Genomic DNA, 19718 nt, shown 5'->3' on the forward strand with positions numbered 1-19718 from the left:
CAATACTATATTGTCTAAATTACTGCAGCTCTATATTCAGCCCACTTTAATTTTTTCTTGAGATTATTTTAGTTATTCCAGGACCATACTTCTCCAGAGCAAGCTTGTTGATATCTACAAACAGTAACATCTTTTTTTTTTTTTTTTTTTTGCTTATTTTTGTTGTGCTGGGGATCAAACCCAGAGCCTCGCACATTCTAGGAAAGCACTCTACCACTGAGCTATACCTGCAGCCCCCAAAACACTTTTATTCTATAGTTTATTTAGAAGTCCATTGCTTAATTTCAACCTGTGATTTTTTAATGTATCTTTTTGTTACAGATTTCTAGTTTAATTTCATTGTGATTAGTAACTGTATTCTGTATGATTTTAAACTTTAGAAATGTTTCAAGTTTTGCTTAATGGCCCATTATATGGCTCTTTTCTAAATGTTGAATGTGCTCCTGAATATGTATCTTGCAATTATTAGTTACAGTGTTTTTCTGTGTGCATCAACTAGGTCAATTTTGTTAATTTCATTTTCAGATGGTCTTTCTTATTGATGTTTTTTTAGCTTGTTCTATCAAATACTAAGAGGTATGTTAAAACCACCAAAATGTGATCATGAATTTGTTAATTCTTTTAATTCTGTGAAATTTTTCTCTATGTATTTTGAAGTTATATTATTAAGTAAATGTTTTGTGTTTTCTTGATGGATTGATCCCTTTCATTATTATTAAATGCTTTCTCTTATTGCTCACTGGTTCTCCTTGCCTTTTTAAGACAGCAGCAACCACAGTGCTTTGTTGGGTAGAGTTTGCATTTCTAACTTGCTCTGTCCTTCAATTTCTTTTTCCTGACATTTGTAGTGTATCTGTGGTAAACATTGATATTTTAAAAAATCTAATCTGAGACTCTTTGCTTTTACATTTGGTATTCTCATTAATTTGGATTGAAACCTGCCAACATACCCACTGTTGTGATTTGGATATGAGGTATCCCTAAAGCTTCTGTGTTACGGCAGGAATGTTCAGAAATAAAAATAAACATATTATGATAGCTGTAGCTCCATCAGTGGATGCATCCATTTGGTGGATTAATAATTTGAAAGAACCAGGTGGGGTGTAGCTGGGAGGTTGGTCATTGGGGGCATACCCTTGGGGATTACTTCTTGTCTCCTGGCTCCTCTTTCTCCATCTCTGCCCCCTGTCCACCATGAGTCAAGTAGCTTTGCTCCACCATGCTCTTCCACCATGATATTGTGCTTCACCTTGGGCCCAAAGCAATGGAGTCAGCCAACCATGAACTGAATGTCTGAAACTTTGAGCCAAAATAACCTTTTACTCCTTTAACTTGTTCTTGTTGGATATTTTGGCCAAAGCAATGAAAAGCTGATGATACACCACACTTATCCATCTTAGTATGAATTTTATATTTGCCTTGCTTGCTTTTCTTCTTCCCTGTTTTATTTTATTCTAAACAATTGCATTTACCATCTCTTAGTGTACAAAACTGCCAATAGGAATAAAATCAAGTAGGGTCACACAGAATCCTGACTGCTTTTCAGAAGTACCTAAGGTTCAGCTAAAATGTAGATTTACTCTTCACCCAGAAGTGTTGAATCAAAATGTGCAGCAGGCAATGAACTAGGTATCTATTTTTTAAGTTCCACAGGTAATTCTGATGGAAAGCCAATTGAGCCATCCTTCTAGATCCCATATCAAAATGTGACTGAGAAAATACCTTTAGGATCAATACCCTCTCTTAACACTTCAACAGTTCCTGCACATGGCTCAATGCCATCCTGGTTAGACTGCAGCCTCCAGGCTGGCCGACTGTCTCCACCATGCACAGCCAAGAGGCACTTTCTTAAAAGATTCTTCTTAAATATGTCTGAAGTGCCTGGAAATGAAAATACTCCAGGAAGCCTGAATATCTGAGGGTGACCACCTTGTCAGGCCTGGGGTTTTCAGCTGGGCCCCACCCACCTCCTTTGTTCTGATGTCTGGCATCAGGAGACCAGCAGCCTGAAAATCTACAGCTGGATCCCTTTTCCTCAGTTTCCCTTCAATTCCCCATAGGCCTTTCTGTAGGACTGGCAAACCTTTGTTTCCTGTATGCAGGAAGACCTGTAATTCTCTCTCTCAGAGGCCAAGCAATGTAAATGCCAAATCCATGCAACACCACACACACTAGATTTTGTTTCTGTTTTATTGTAAGTCGTTACCATTACAATATTGATGGCACTGTGGATTACAATTTTAAAAAGTCATCTTGCATAGCCCTGAGCCCTTGTGTCCTGTAGAAAAAGAGGATACCTTTTAAGTTAACTTCAAATGCCCTAAAGGATGTTATAAACCTGTATCTCACTCTTATAATGTAGTTTAGTGCTTCCAGCTGTATCAAGAGTTGATATATCAGTTTTAATTTTAACAATCAAATGAGGAAAAAAAAAAACTGGAGGACAGAGAGCAGCAAACAATTTTTTTACCTTAAAAAGAGATTTGGTATTGAGATAAGACCAGAATAAATCAAGGGGAAAAATACTCTGATAACTGGAAACATAAAAAGTAATCTTAGTGTGACCTTCTTCCCCCAAAATAACAATAATAATATAATATTAATAATAAACCAATAGCCATGCCACAAAGTAAGTGGAGGCATCTTAGATATATAATATCACATTATACAGATAAAGCATATGTTACTGTACTCATAAAAGCAAATATTATGCAGAGAAAAATTGAGGCTTGTTTTTCTGTTCTACAATTCTTTAACCAAAGATTTTGTTGGGGAAAGAATTCTGAAAGGTTTTGGTGTCTGATTGCCTGTTTTTATTTGGCCTGAAGGTTTTAAAAACATATTTTCATTAAGAACCAAAAGTCTCAGACCTTTTTAGTGAGCATAGTACCCTTTCTCCTCAAATGGCCTTATGGCCTGCATTGGTTGGGGCTGACTTTCATGTGGCTTTACAGTATGAGTCCCTGTGCAATATAGGATGAAGATACAAAAATCTGACCCAATACAAGAGGCTGGGATAATTGTAAAGAGAAGAGGCATACTGTGCTCAAACTCTTCTTTGGAAGGCTCAGTCTCTCCTGTCAGCAGGACCCTGAGGAGCCTCTGTGGTCACCCCTGACACGCTGCTCAGGACTTGTCCCTTGCGAAGACAAGGCTACAGACTGGAAATATTCAAGTAGTCCCTACTATTCTCCCCTGGAGATGACAGGATCGCCAGCCACTGACTTACTAGCCCTTATCCATCCTCCCAGAGAGCTGACACTGACTCCAGAGCCTGTCCTTGGACATTTCTCAGGGTTATTTTCTGGCCTTCTGTGTTGTATAGTTTTACTGTTATGTGGTCTGATTGGGTTGGATAGCAGAGAAGCAATGTACGGCTTCCTCTTTCTGTTTCCAAGAGTTTTTTGGGGGTCTTGCAGCTCCCACACATGCCACTTTAGAGGTTCAGGCTCCCTGGGTGGTATGGCTCAGTGAGCAACCTGACCTGGGCCCCATTCCCTGGTGAGGCCCCAGATGGACCCTAACAGCCCACAGTGCAGCCCTGCTGGCCAGAAGGGGCCAGGGCAGCACAGGTTAAGTTTCTCTCTTAGACAGGAAAACCGTGAGAAACCAGCAAAAGATAAGAAGGAAACATGCCAAAACTCACTTTCTTGATCCTCTCAGAGGACCTGAGAGAGGTGAATTCCAGGGCAATCTGAGAATTATCCTTATGGAGCTAACAAATAGTTACCAAATCAAGTGGAAGCAGCCCTCTGGGGCTTTGCATTTCCAGGTATCTCAGATGCACTTAAGAGGAATTGTTTAAGAATGTGCTTTTTTGTTCAGTCCCACTCATACCAAGTTTAGTCAGGTTTCTCTCTCCCAAACAGAGCTGGAATCATAGCTCAAAGAGGTTCAATTAGCAATAATACACTGGTGACAGTAAACACTTCCACCTCTGTTATTTCATTTGATCTTTACTCCACCCTGTGAAGTCACATTGTAGAGATAAAGCACCTGAGCTTGCAGGTGGCAGGAGGGAACCATGAGCCCTAGACGCCTATCTCCTGGTTTGGTCTTTCTGTCACTGTCCCATTACCATTTCTAGCTCAAGGGAAGGGGCCAAGAGCCCCAGAAGCCTATCTCCTTATTTGATCCTTCTGCAACTGTCCCATTGCCACTTCAACTCATCTTTGGGAACTGAGTTGCTCTCTGTGGCCAAACACACCTGAGAAAAATGGGTTTCCTTAGCACTTGTGAAACCATCATGAGGATGGGCAAGGTGGGAAGGTAAAAGGACCAAAGCAAAGTGAACTCCTGAAAAAGTTAAAAGTCTCAAGTGTATGAATGAATGCAATTAGAACTGAAACGGTGCTTTGGAGAAATCTTTGAAATTATTGACCAGTGTGAGTTCTAACTGCGATAAAATCCACGGGCATTTGAATATTTAACAATTTAACACAAGTTAACAACATTTTGTTAAACACATCTTAGGATGGAGGGAAGGTGAGAAAGAGGGAAGGGCAGTATCTGGGATCTCTGTGGGTCTTCTTGGCCACAGCCATGGAAAAGGGAGCATTTCCAGCTCCCAGGAGTCCTTGTAGCATGCTGTGCTGTGGGAATGACATGGGCTTCAAGCTAACGACCATGCTGACCATTGGGAATGAGGTGCCTGTCAGCCCCAAGGCCATTCTTCAAACTGTCTCTGTCTTTGTCTTTGGCAGCTTCTTTCTCTTTCTCCTCCTCCTCTTCCTCCTCATCTTCTTCTTCATATTCATCTTCATCATCACTTCTCACATCCTGGATATTCTAGACAAAGGGAAGAATTGGCTGTGAGTGACAGCCTTTCAGGAATAGTCTTGATTGCATATGCAAATGAACAGGCCCAGTTTAGAGGTCTGACTCCCTTTGAGGAAGATCCAATATCCATGCAACCAACGTTCATGGGTCATAAAACAACCCAAATCATGGGTCATAAAACAAACCTTAACAGACTTAAATAATTGATATTATATGAAGTATATTTCCAGACCATAATGAAATTAAAGCTAGATGTCAACACTATTAAAAAAAACACACAGGAAAATCTCATAACATTTGGAAATGAAATTAATAAAAATAAATAATAAATGGGCCAAAGAATGAGCCTTAAATAATATCAGAAAGCATTTTTGAACTAAATGAAAATTAAAATTCAAACAATTTGTCAAGTGTAGCTAAAATAGTGCTCGAAAGCAAAATTTGTAGCATTAATTGTTTATATTGGCAAAGAAGAAATGTCTCAAACAATTTGAGCTTAAACTTTAAGAAACGAGAGAGAGCGAGCAAAATAAACTCAAAGTATTCAAAAGGAAAGAAATGATAAAAACAAAAGAAAGAAACTAAATTGAAAATAAGCAAAATAAGGAAAAACAATAAAACCAGAAGCTGGTTCTTTGAAAAGACCAAAGCATTGATAATTAAATAGCAAATCTGAAAAATAAAAAAAAAGAGGCAAAGAAAAAATTACCAGAGAAAAAGGGGATATGACTACAGGTACTGCAGACTGTAATTATAACAGAAAGCTATCAACATCTCTATGCGTATTCATTCAACAGCTCAGATGAAATGGATCAAAAACTACAAATGATTAAGACCCAAGATGGAACAGATAACCTGAATATTCATAAAAGTATAAAAAATTGAATTTGTAGTCAAAAACTTTCTGGAAAAGAACAGCACCCAGGTAAATGGTTTCATTGGCAAATTCTATGAAACATGTAAAGAAGAAATAACAATAAATTTTTATGTAAATGAGAATTTTAGCTTTATGGTAGTTGTATTATTTAGGTTTGTTAATTTATGCTATAATTAAAATGGGATTCCACAATCATAAAAAATTTTTTACAGTATCTTCTAGATAATAGAAAAGGAGGGAGTGTGTCTCAACTGATCCTATAAGGCCATAATTACCCTGACACCAAAATCAGACAATGACAGTTTAAGACAACTACAGACAAATATCAATTCATATAGCAAAAAGCCCTCAACACCAAAATGGGCAATGCATATAATACTTCATGATGAAGTGGGATTTGTCTCAATAACACAAGGCTGGCTCCAAAATGCAGAAATCACCAATCAATGTAATCCATCATATTAATAATCTAAAGAAGGTATGTTACATTAATTGATGCAAAAAATGATGTGACCAAATTTTACATACATTTGTGATTTTTTAAATAACCTCTTGGTAAAGAAAGAATGGAAAATAACTTCCTCAATTTTATTTAAGGGTAGCTTCAAAAACTTAGAGCCAATATCATGCTTGTGAATTAGTAAGTGCTTTCCCCCTAAGATTAAGAACAACGCAAAAATGTCCATTTTTACCATTCCTATTCAACAGTGTGTTGGAAGTTTTTGTCATGATAAGAAAATTCATACAGTTTGGAAAGAAAGAAAGAAGTATGTTTATTTGCAGGTATAATCATTATCTGCTGTGATCAATGCGGCCAAACTAGCAGGTTCTGGTGAGGGGCCATGGGATATTGGAAGAAATAAAGAGTCATACACGCAGATCTTGAAGATAAAGCTGGGGTAGGGTGGAGCACTGCTCTCTGATGGAGAAGAGGTCTGAAGAATTACACCAGCAATCTTTATTAAAGATTATGTCTCATTAATCAGATTAAAGACTATGTAAGCATTATTCTTTGTATTCATGAAAGTTACAGAATTAGCAACAGTATGCAGTTATTTCCTCAGTTACATTCTACAGTTGCAATGTGCAATGTCTGGAGCATTGTGCAGCTCTCAAGAAAGTCCATTGTTTAAGGTTTCTAATTTGCTGGCAGATTCAGGAGCAGCAGAACTGGTGAAACATTGTAGCTATCTTAGAAAGGAAGTGTGTGCCTGAGAATAAGGTCAAAGCTGATAAGATTCTCCCAACAGAGTCTCCCCATGGAGAGCACTGCCATAGCAACTGAGCATCCTACAGTTTGCATAGAAACTTTACCAGTCACCAAGCGTGCCACAGCCATGAAGTCATCAGGGACCCCAATCTCAGACACTGGTCTCCCAATCACTGTCACCGCTCTCCACAATTATCTATCTAGAAAATCCTAAGAAATCTACCATAAAATTAGTGAGTTTAGCAAATTTGTAGAATAAAGATCAACACACAGAATCACACATATACACACACACACATACACACACACCACAACCTTTATTACTAAACACTAATATGGTAGGCTAAAAAAATGTCCTCAAAGACTGAATCACTAGAACCTGTGAATATTATCTGATTTGGCAAAGGTTTTGGAGATGTGACAATTATCCTGGATTATCCAGGTGAGCCCCAAATGCCATCGAAAAGATCTTTATAAAATATAGACAGAGGGAATTCCATACATAGAGGAGAGGCAATGTAAAGATAGAGGAAGAGACTGGAATAATGTCATTATAAACCAAAGAAGGTCAGAAAGCCCCAGAAGCTACACAAGGAAAACAGCAGTTTTATACTAGACTGAAGTGAGCACAGCCCTGACAACACCTTGATTCCAGTGTAAGACTGATTATGGATGTCCCACTCCAGAACTCTAAGAGGACACATTCCTGCTGTTGCAAGCACCAGGTCTCTAGTAATTTGTCACAATGGCCATAAATATAATACAATTAGCATGTCCAAATAAAAATTGACATTTAAAAATTCATAACATTTACAATAGTTTCAAAAATGAAATATACATACACCTAACATAGCATGTATATGGTCTGAATGTAACATCTACAAAACTCTGATGAAAGAAATCAAAGATCTAAATGATTGTATAAACACATATTCATAGATTGAAAGGCATAATAGCAAAATTACTGATTATTCTCAAATTGATCTATAGGTTCCACAAATTACCAATAAAAGTCCCAGCAGGATTTCTTTTACATACAAACTAGCTAATGCTATAATTAATATGGAGATACCAAGAAAAAAAACCCTAAAATAGCTAAAGCAATTCTGAAAAGGTGGAATAAAATGGGAGGAGTTATACTATCCAATTTTAAGACATACTATAGTTAACAGTAATCAAGACAGGATAGTATTAACAATGGTATAAACACATAGATCAGTAGAGTGAACCGAATATAGACTCTGGAAATAGATGCACACAGATACAGCTGACTTGACAAAGGTTCAAAGCAATTCAATGGAGAAAGAAAGTCTTCCCAACATAACATTTAAAATAGTTTCAAAAAATGAAATAGATATACACCTATTTCATCAATTGTTGGAACAATTGGACAACTACAGACAAAAAAGTAAACTTTGATCTAAATGGCATACCTTGTATAGAAGTAAGCTCAAAATAGACCATAGATCTAAATATAGAATGTAAAACTATCAAACTTTTAGAACACTCAACTTTGGGTTGAGCAATGAGTTCTTAGACATGGCACAAAAGCATAATCCATAAAATAAAAAATTGATAAACTGGATTTCATTAAAAACTTTTGCTCTATCCAGAGAAGGAAAAGATAAGCTACAAATTGGGGAAAAATATTTGTGAATCACATGTCCAACTTGCATGTGCAATAAAGAACTCTCCAAGTTTAACAATAAGAAAACAATATCTTTTTTAATGAGCAAAGGGCATAAAGATAGGTACTTCATAAAACAGAATGCAGGATGACAAGTAAGCATATGAAAAAATGTTCAACCTAATCAGCTATTAAGAAAACACAAATTAAAACCATGACGAGTACAAGCCCATTAGAATAGCTAAAATTAAAAATACTGACAATACCAAGGGCTATCAAGGATGCAGAACAACTAGAACTCTCATGTCTTGCTGGAGGAAATTAAAAATGGTGCACATTCCCTAGAGAACAGTTTGGCAGTGACTCATAAAAGTCAACAAATGTTTACTGTAGTACACATACTTAGGTGTAGATGTTAGCAGACCTACACCTGAGTATATACCCTGGAGAAATAAATATTCATATAAACCAAACATTTATAACAGTTCTATTCATAATTGCAAAAAATGGAAGCAACTCAAATGTCCTTTAAATGGATAAACTATGGTATATCCATATAATGAAACAGTACTTAACCATAAAGAGGAACAAACTATTGACACATAAAAAGTTGAATGGATCTCAAAAGTATAAGTAAAAAAAAAATTAGTCTCCAAAAGTCACCTACTATATGACATACTAACATCATTTACATGACATTTTTGAGAAGATAAAACTATAGGGATGGAAAATAGATAATCAGCAGTGAGGAATCAAGTTATAAGAAAGAGTTATTTTGAATGATGGAACTGTTCTATATCCTGAAAATGGCAATGGTTACACAAATATATACATATGTTAAAAATCACAGAATAAAATATATTTTTACTGTTGATACTTTTTAAAACAACACTTTAAAAGATTTCTTTTAAAATCGCAAACACAGCCAGGCGTGGTGGCACATGCCTGTAATCCTAGTGGCTCTGGAGGCTGAGCCTGGAGGATCTCAAGTTCAAAGCCAGCCTCAGCAAAAGTGAGGTGCTAAACAACTCAGTGAGACCCTGCCTTTAAATAAAATAAAAAATAGGTCTAGGGATGTGGCTCAGTGGTTGAGTGCCCCTGAGTTCAATCCCTGGTACCAAAAAAAAAAGAAAAGAAAAGAAAAAAACACACAATGGTTTCCCCAATAACCATTTGCTAAGTAAGGCATTACTTGGATAGGCATTTTTGCTGTCAGGTATTTTTATTAACGGTAATTATGATGTTTTCTTTATGCAGGGGTTCATTAACTACAGTTTTTAATTAAGAGTTTTATGTTTCTTCCTCTTCTTGCATTGCTTCTCAAAGTATTTTTGCTAGGAAATCTCCTAGAAGGAAAACATTACCCTGAGAAAGGGGTCAGGGATTGGTGTAGATTGGCCCTGGTTGTGAAAAATAAAGACGGTATGAATTATTAAAACAAGTAAGAGAATTCTGCAAGTCTAGTGATGGACATGACCCCAGGGTCACCCACTAAGCCAGTTCACAAGCATTTCTATTAAACCCAGTTTAGAATGGGGATGGGAGGAGGAAGGTAGAGGCAGTTTCCTCTCACATCATTTTTCAAGATGACATTCCATAATCATACAACTTATTTTTCCTTTTGTGACAAGCAGATTAAAACTGACCACCTCCCAAGAGTCTCAGGATAAATGTAACCAAATACCTCCTCTGGGTGCAATCTGCACAAAAATGTGGCTTTTGAAAGAAACCAATATGCACATATTCTACTGGTTTAGTCACAGAAATTTAAACTTCATGGGACTTTTCTCTGTAGGTTCTGTGCTTTTCCACAACACAGGAAGCACCTCAAAATAAACAAACTTCACTGAAAACGTTGAGGAGTAAACTCAAAATCTTCTTATGATGCAACAGAGAAAGATATATTTTCTCTGACATACTGGTAGCTTGGATCTTAGATCCTCATCTAGATGGAATCTTCCAGGTCAGGGCCATACTCAGGGAACATCAATGCCCATCAAGCTTCCTATTCCTTTATCAAAATATTTTTGTAGGGAACAAGGAGAAACTTAAAAAGGAACAAAGAACCTAATTTCTTTCCAGAAAGACAAACTGGCATCTATCTACTCATTTCTTTAAGACTTGAGGAGCTGCTTTAGCGATGAAAGAAACCAGTCCTTAAGAGTGCCACCCTGTCTCCTCCCAGCCACATCTTCTACACCTTCATCTCTAAGAAGAGGCCCTAGATTGTCTGGTGCATTTTGAGACTTTATGGCATCTTCATGGTTGCCAAGGTTGTTGGGAGCACTACCGACTTTTAGTGAGGAGAAGCTAGAGAACCCAACATCCTTCAAATATACATCACATTCACATGTCCCACCAGACATACGAGCAGGTGAAAACCCTGCTCAGGACTAGAATCAAACACCATTTTACATCCAACTACAGTAACTGCATGGCTTTAATATATTGTCTTCTCTGGGTTTCACATCTGCAGATTCAACCCACTGAGGACCAAAAATCAAGGAAAAGAAACTGCCTCTGTACTGAACTTGAATAAATTTTTAATTTCATAATTCCCTAAACAATACATTTTAGCAACTGTTTACATAGTGCTTACATTGAACTAGGTATTTTAAGTCATTTAGAAATGATTTAAAGTATACAGGAGGATATGCATAGGTTCTATGCAAATACTACATCATTTTATATAACATCTGCAGATTTTGGTATCCTGGAGTAGGGGGTTGTCCTAGGACCAATCTCCTATGGATTTGGAAAAACAAATGTGTTCTGAATTTTCCAGGCATGCAACTATGTATATAAATCAAAGAAAGAATATAATTTGTTTTGTTCTGAACTCCTCAATTCCAGAAAACCATGTCACTGATGGCAACACTACCAATGACATTCGAGTCACCTGTATCAACCCATACTCATAGCTTGCCCATTGGTATAATTCTACAGATACAATCACTGTAGGCTTTATTATGCTCTCTACTATAATCATGCACACATTTTATGTACAAAATGTATATTTTACCAGAAAACCCTTCCATTTTATCTCTTTTTTAATGACAATTGGGCATTATATTATTTTTTTGAAATTACATTTCTAGGTAAATTATATTACCTAGGAATTTAATATCAGGCTAGTGAAGGGTTATGGGTATGGCAGGGTTGAAAGCCACTGCCTTCCATGATGAACCAAACTCAGAAAGGAGCCCTATGGATTTCCTGGCAGTAAGAGTTTGTTGGGTGGACATGTAGTTGGCTGCATGTTATGCAAGGTTGAATAATATAGATTAGACAGTGTGTGTAATCCAAATATAAATCAAAACTTATTTTAAATTCAATTTTATCTTAAATATGTCATTTTTTATTTCTTACATGACAATAGTGGAATGCATTACAATCATAATTATCCATTTTTAATATAAAAATAACAGCAAAGATACTTAGAGGGCTTACTATGGGCCAGTCACTGAACTAAGAAGTCACTATAAGCAATAACGTTTTCTCATCACAACCACAGGACACAGGAAGCATTATCTACTTTAAAAGAGAGAAAACTGAGGCTGGGAGGGGTTCAGTAACTTTTACAAGGCATACAGAGTGAAAACAGTCCTTTGCAGACCCCTGCTGGAGAAGGCTGTGCAAAATACTTGAAAAGACAGGGCCCCCAGGAGACACACACACCCCAGTTCTCACTGAGGTCAGTTCTCCATATAAGAAATTGCCCTCTCTTTTCCTCCTGACCTGAGCACCAACTGGCTCACCACCTCTTCTCTCCCCTATTCTGACCTTGCCCTTGATGCCATCAGGACTGGCCTGAAATAATGAAGCTCATCCCTAATGATTTTTACTAAGTGAAACAGACACTGACATATTCTATTGTAGTTCATTTAAAATTGAAGGTCAAAATCTAAGTGGTGAACTTGGCAACCTATTAATGATTTATAACCCACCATTTGAAAAACACGGGGTAAAGTATTCTAGACATATCAGCTGAAATAAGAAAAGCTTAATAAAAGGTGGAGACCATATGTTCTATAAAAAATATTTGTGGGCTGGGGTTGTGGCTCAGCAGTAGAGCACTTGCCTAGCACGTGTGAGGCCGTGGGTTCGATCCTCAGCACCACATAAAAATAAATAAATGAAATAAAGGTATTGTTTCCATCTACAATTAAAAAATAAATATTAAAAAATTTGTGTATCCTGCAAGAAAAGAAACAAACCAATTTATAAAACCTTCCAGCAATTAAAACACTTAATATAAAGCAAAACCAAATCAAATGTGCTCTAGGGGAACGAGGAATGTACATACTTGCTAAAGATCAAGCCACAGAGGTTTCTGGGACTCTACCGGTCTGCTTTGATTGAGTGCCAACACTTTTCTTACATGACCAGCATGAGTCCCATTCTTGGAATCAACCAGCCTCTTTTATTTTATTACCCTTCCACTTGTTGTACACCAACACTCCCTACTGGGTGTTGTTACAGGGCTGCTAGAATTTACCAGGTTACCAGGTTTTGTTTCTGGGGTATTAGAACTCTTCTGATACAAATTATTGACTCTGAACCCTCCCACAAATCATTAATGGCCCCAAACTTTACATGCATAAAGAAAGATCCAAACCTTCTTTGAATAGTGGAGGGGTGGTCCTAGGTTTCAGCAGCCAAAGGACTGTGGTAAGTGCACAGTTCTCATTTGCCAAGGCACAGGGCAGCACATCTGCTAATTTTCTGCCAGACCCAGCTTCCCCCTGGCGAAGGCTTAGCAGTCACCATTTAAGAGAGCATATTACCATTCTGATCACTTTAGATAATTTGCTTTCTAGAACTAGCTAACATAACTACTATTCATTCAACTGAGTTTTCTCCAAAAAAGCTCTGGGTCCTCTTGGATAAATTACTAACAGTACTATTTATTTCATAATTGAAGGTGGAAGAATGTAATTTTTGCAAGGTCTTTCAAGAGTTTTTGCCCCGTGGTTTTATAAAGACCAGAAGCTATCTGAGGCATTCATGATTTCTCTTTAGCATTACTTAATGAAAACCTGAAGTAATCATGTAACTGCTTACGGTATCTGTTTGTTTCATTATATATAGATGAATAATTTGTTTTTAAAGTCCTGTTTGAATCATGAGTTTCCCTTCTGTGTTTCAAAAGACTTGCAGCTAATCTAAGAAACTGGTGACATTGATGTGCATGTATGTATCTAAACACCCACACATTTGTGATTTAAATGGGAGAAATCTTGCTAATCTATATGCCACAGAAGAGCAAAATTTTATCTAAATTGATACTGCATAAACTTTTTTATAAGGCATAGGAAGCGCATGATTTTTTTTTTGTTTGCCCATACAATTGGTAATGGATGGTAACTTAATAAATTTGTGTGATATAAAAGTAGTGTATCATGTTCCACCACTTGATGTTATCCCTTCCCTTTTCTGCAAAGGTACTACTGGCTGGAAGAAAAACATTTTGGGTAGCTTTATATGACAATAGTCTTTCCCTATATAGTTTTTCTATAAAAACTGGTTTTGTAATCATGAGTGGTAAAGGGCAGGTCAAATCACGGTGGATGAATCTTAAATTGAATACACCTGCCTGCCATCGCTGTTCCTTCAACTGAGTGCTGCACATCATGGGCTCTGTCTGTGAGAGAAAAATCCCGGTGCTTGGTGTCCTTGCATGACATGGAGTTTTGCATGTAGATCGATTTAAAATGTACCTCTTGTTTACATAATTTGCATAATTTTAAAAGATAATGTTGTCAAACTTTGGAAATGTTAATGTTCAAACTGAAAATCTCCACTACATGTAACTTTCTTCCTCTGGATCAGTACGTGGCTTACAATCCCAGCCAGTGGTTTGATCTGTTCCAGTGTCAACTGCCATGTGCTCTGCTTCAAGGGGGAACTAGTCTTTTGTGAATTTTTTGTACATAATTATTTGTTACCGATATTTTAGCAAATGCTTTCTATTTCTCTTGCTTGTGCATATCTTGGCTGGCGTTATAGAAAAATAGTGCAAACATTATTTCCTTACTTGGGAATGAGGGGTTTTCTTTCCCTTTTTTTTTTCCTTCCTCTTTTTTAGTTTGTGTGAAGGGTGGGCAAGGGAGGGGGTGGTTTATGTTGAATGTTTAGTTTTTCTTCTGCATGATACGTCATGTTGTGGGATCTTTAGAAAACTTCATACTGTATGAATAAGAAAATAAAATATTTGAAACTTGAAAAAAAAAAAAAAAGAGTTTTTGCCCAATGGTTCCTCTTTGGTCACATAAAAGGACAGTGAAAAGCATGAACAGCAAGTCAGTGACTTGGTGGAGACCTTGTTACTGGTCCTAACAGGTCTTGGAGCCCTCATATCACTAAACAGGAATGCTCTTGGAAAATGCTGTTCATGTGGTATGCCTCATGGGCAGAGGAGAACTGCCTTCAGAGGAAAAGCTGGAAATTAGTCACCATGAAGGATACCCTCTGTCAATGACAGAACATCCCACAACTAGCAGAAACAGAACATCCTGAATTTGGAACCAAAATGATTTAACCTTATTAAACTCTTGTAAAAGACAAAATTGTCTTATGTAAGGCACATTTCTGGGGAGGGGCATGGAGATGAACCGTCTCACATCCAAAGGCTCACTCAGCCCTAAAGCATGTAAATATCTAGTTTTCCCAGAATCACTGTTGAAAAAATTTGTTCTCTCCCCACTGAATGATCTTGGCACCCTTATCAAAAACCATTTGACAGTCTTGTGAGGGTATACTTCTGGGCTCTCTGGTCAGTCTGTCTATCTTTATAGCAATACCACACTGCTTTGTAACTGTAACTTTACAGTAAGTTTGGAAATCAGGAAGTCTATGTCTTTCAACTTTGTTCTTCTTTGTCAAGATTATTTTGGCTGTTAAGGGTGCCTAAAATCTTTTAAATCCTGTGGTATTTAAGTCTATATTGCTTAAAATATGACCTTAAAAGTTGCCTATTCATAGTTCCCTGATTTGTGGAAGATAAAATAAAGCCAATTTTTGTGACAGGTCCAATGTATACAGAATGCCTCCTCTTAAAATTTCAGAGCCAGACACAAAATCTTTCTTTTATACTGTCCCAACTCACCAATGTAAAATAGAATGTGTTTTATCTTGATGTATTAAATAATAAATAATATTTATTATTAAATCAAAATAAAATAATTTAATTTTAGTTATAATTTAATTATCTTATTATGGCATTATAATTTATTATTTAATTTATTTCTATTCCTTAGGAAATTCTTTCATTTTGCTAAGACTTTTTTTTTTATTGGTTGTTCAAAACATTACAAAGCTCTTGACATATCATATTTCATACATTTGATTCAAGTGGGTTATGAACTCCCATTTTTACCCCGTATACAGATTGCAGAATCACATCGGTTACACATCCACGTTTTTACATATTGCCATACTAGTGACTGTTGTAAAATGAGCTTACGCATGCATTGGCGCATGCCTGTAATCCCAGCTACTTGGAAAGATTACAAATTTGAAGCCAACCTGGGCAACTTAGAGAGACCCTGCCTGTCTCAAAATAAAAATTAAAAGGGGTAGGGGATATAGCTCAGTGATATGTCACTTTCCTAGCATGTGTGAGGCTCTGGGTTCAATCCTCAGCACTAGGGGGTGAAGGGGGAGAAAAAGCATTTCTAAGAGAAAAAGCAAGTTTTAGAGCTAGACAGACTGTAGAGGGTATCTGGTGTGACATCTCCATCTTAGTCCTGTGAAATTGAAATGCTGTACCCGTTTAAGAGATCTTCATTTCTCTCTCTCCTCAGCCCCTGACAATCACCATTCTGCTTTCTGTCTCTACAATTTTAACTACTCTAGATACCTCGTATAAGTGGAATCATACAGTATGTCTTCTTAAGCTTATTTCACTTAGCACATTATCCTCAAGTTTTATCCAGGGTGTATCATGTGTCAGCATTTGTTTTTCAAGGGTAAAAATAATATTTCTTTGTATTATATATCACATTTTACTCAATCATTCATTCATCAATGGACACTTAGGTTGCTTCCATGTTTTAGCTATTGTGAATTAATGTTGTGTACAGATATATACTTTTAATTATTTTAGATATATACCCAAAAATGGAATAGCCAATTATGTGGTAAGTCTATATTTAATTTTTTGAGGAATCACCAGAAGTTTTCCACAGTGGTTTACTATTTTAAAGTTCCACCAGCGCTTATTATCTTCTGGTTTTGATAGTCACCATCCTAATAATGTGAGGTGGTATCTCATCGTGGTTTTCATTTGCATTTCCCTGATGAATAATTATACTGAGCATCTCCTCATGTGCTTTTGCTCATTTATATATCTTCTTTGAAGAAAGGTCTCTTAAGTCTTTTGCCTATTTTGAATCACGTTTTTATTTTACTTTTGTATTGTTTTGAGTTTTAGTCCTCTTTATACTCCAGATAGTAATCCTTTATCAAATAAATTATTTGCAAATACTTCCCCATTTTATGGATTACCTTTTTTTCTGTTGATAGTCTTTTGATTTCCTAAGTTAAAAAATAATTTTATAGAGTTCAATTTGCCTAACATAGTTTGGCAGCATCTAGTGAATTAGACCTGGCAATTCCACTTAAAGAGAAATTTCCACCCATGTTCACAAGGAGACATTTATCAACATGAGTAATTATAAAGAGGAAAAAAATCAAGCTGCATGATTATATATACTAGGTCATACCATTTGTGTAAAGTTTTAAAATACAGGAAACAATAATATGTATAGCTACGCTCAAACATGATAAATGTGTAAAAGCATGAGTGGAAGAACACAAGTTTTAAGGAGTGGTCACCTCTAGAGAGAAAAAGAGGGAGAATGGGGAATAGGAAGAGTTAGAATGTATTGTAATAGACCACTTGTCTTCACTAGCTTCTTATAGGCAATTTCATTTAGTATATAGTAGGCATGCAGTAGGTACTTGTTCAGTCAGTGAGTGAGTGGTGAGTGGGTTTGAGTGAATGAATGAACCTATACCACAGCATTAATTAAATATCATCTAAATGTAGATGACTTCCAAATTTAAATCCCCAGTATGAACCTGTCCTCCTGGCTTCAAACTCAAAAAATCAAGAGTTAGCCAATCTCTCAGCTCTCTAACAGTCTTATCAGATGCTGGTCTCCTCCACTTATACTACAGTTCTCTCTGATCTTTCATCTTTCAGCAAATGAAACCACCATTCACTTAGTTGGTTGCTCACAGAAAAAACCTAAAAATCTTTCTCTTACAGGAGATTTCATTTTCCAGCCTATTGCACTCAGCTGAATTCTTTGACACAGGCCCCTGCACTTCTCAGTTCTCCAAAAGTTGTCTTAGCTATTTCTAAGCTATGTCAAATCTTGTGGGCCAGACTCCAAATTCTGAGCTGGTGTGGCCTGCAATCCCAGAGCAAGCAGGCACAGCAGTCCACTGAGCTGTGCAGCACAGGCTGGCCCTCTGAGACACAGCTGCACATGTCTTAGTCTCCAAATACCTCCTATAGACCAGCAGTCCCCTGAAGCAGGGTTTGTGGCAGCCACTTCAGACAATTCCTGTTGGACAGTGCCACTTCTCTGTCTTAGAGGAGCAAGATTGCTATTGTTGATAAGATTTCTGAAAATTCAAAAAGTATCACTCCTGCCCCTCTCTAGGGATAGACAAAATATTATTTGTTCTTAGACAATTTCAGTCCACCAGCTCAGCTTCTAAAGGAAATGCACCAACTTATCATGAACTGAACCACAGTGGAGTGGTCATTTAAGAGGCTATTCTACACCACAGATTTCCAAATGATGTGCCATGGAAAGGTTAAAAGGTGTGCTGAGATATTGATCCCTTCAGTCCTTGAGGTGCCTCTGTCTTAGCTCTTGAAGCGACCAGAGCCCCAGGTGCCTAGAGCCACACTGATCACCCCTCCTGCTTTGGGTCCCACCTAGGTTCACCCTTATGTACGGTACAAACATCAATCTCAGAAATGATGAGGTTGGGAAATACCATCTTAGAGTCTAACTTCAAAGCTGAATGGAAATTTTTCAACAAGTAGAAACCTTGTCTCATTTTTTTCTGTTAAGAAGTCCTTATAAGTGTGAAGGCTTGAACTAGATGCAAGAGGCTGGGTAACTCAGGTGGATCCAGTGGTTCCTACAGAGAGAAATGGGTGTGTGCTGAGGTATGGGTAAGAGTGGTTGCTACCAGCATGTGATCAGCTTTGCTGAGTTAGACCCAGTGAGATGTGACCAGAAGCTTGGATCTTTGACTTTCAGCCTCAAAAACTGCGAGCTAAATAAACCTCTTTGCTCTATTAAGGACCCAGTCTGAAGTATTTGTTATTTCCTTCAATTCACTATCACATGACAGAGCATGGAAATCTCTCACCAACCTGCATATACAAAAAAATATAATACAACTAACATCACTCAATTATTATATGACTCTTTACCATGTTAACACACACACACACACACACACACACACAAAGTTTCAACTCAAATCCTGATGTCTATGCTTTGGGACTTATTTTTTACATAATTTAAAAATGTATTTTAGGATTCCAGAATAAAAACGTTTTTATTAATTATATGTGGTTTGCCTATTAGTTAAGGTAAGTGTCTGGGCTTGGTCTATATTCCTCAAAAACGAATGCAAGCAACAACAACAAAAAAACTAACCTAGGCATATATTCACAATAGAATATTACTCAGCGATAAAAGACAATAAAATCATGGCATTTGCAGGTAGATGGATGGAGTTAGAGAAGATAATGCTAAGTGAAGTTAGCCATTCCCAAAAAACCAAATGCCAAATGTTTCTTTGATTTAAGGAAGCTGATACATAGTGGGATAGGGGCGGGATCATGGGAGGAACAGACCAACTCTAGATAGGGCAGAGGGATTGGAGGGGAAGAGAGGAGACATGGGGTTATTAATGGTAGTGGAAAATGATGGTCATTATTATCCAAAGTACAGGTATGAAGACATGAATTGGTGTGAATATACTAAGTATGCAACCAGAGATATGAAAAATTGAGTTCTGTATATGTAATAAGAATTGTGATGCATTCCGCTGTCATATATATATATGTGTGTGTGTGTGTGTGTGTGTGTGTGTATACACATATATATATATATATAAAAACACTAACTTAGACTATGAGAAAAAATATATACTAATGCTCAGAGGATAAAATGCTCACTCCTAGTAAA

General features: G+C 37.0%; 1 protein-coding gene across 4 annotated transcripts in view; it reads right to left on the reverse strand.

The window, feature by feature from the left end:
• Positions 1-2200: 2200 nt before the first annotated feature.
• LOC114080805 (ceramide synthase 3) overlaps positions 2201-19718 on the reverse strand; it is a 159471-nt gene continuing 141953 nt past the window's right edge. For all 4 annotated transcript variants that reach the window (XM_071608667.1, XM_071608668.1, XM_071608666.1 and 1 more), the window contains one exon: positions 2201-4788. In XM_071608667.1, coding sequence (XP_071464768.1) covers positions 4618-4788 — 171 coding nt within the window. In that variant the 3' untranslated portion in view covers positions 2201-4617. The remainder of the gene's footprint in view (positions 4789-19718) is intronic.

This window comes from Marmota flaviventris, chromosome 2 (genome assembly GCF_047511675.1).
Source record: "Marmota flaviventris isolate mMarFla1 chromosome 2, mMarFla1.hap1, whole genome shotgun sequence".
In the NCBI taxonomy this organism is placed as follows: Eukaryota; Metazoa; Chordata; class Mammalia; order Rodentia; family Sciuridae; genus Marmota; species Marmota flaviventris.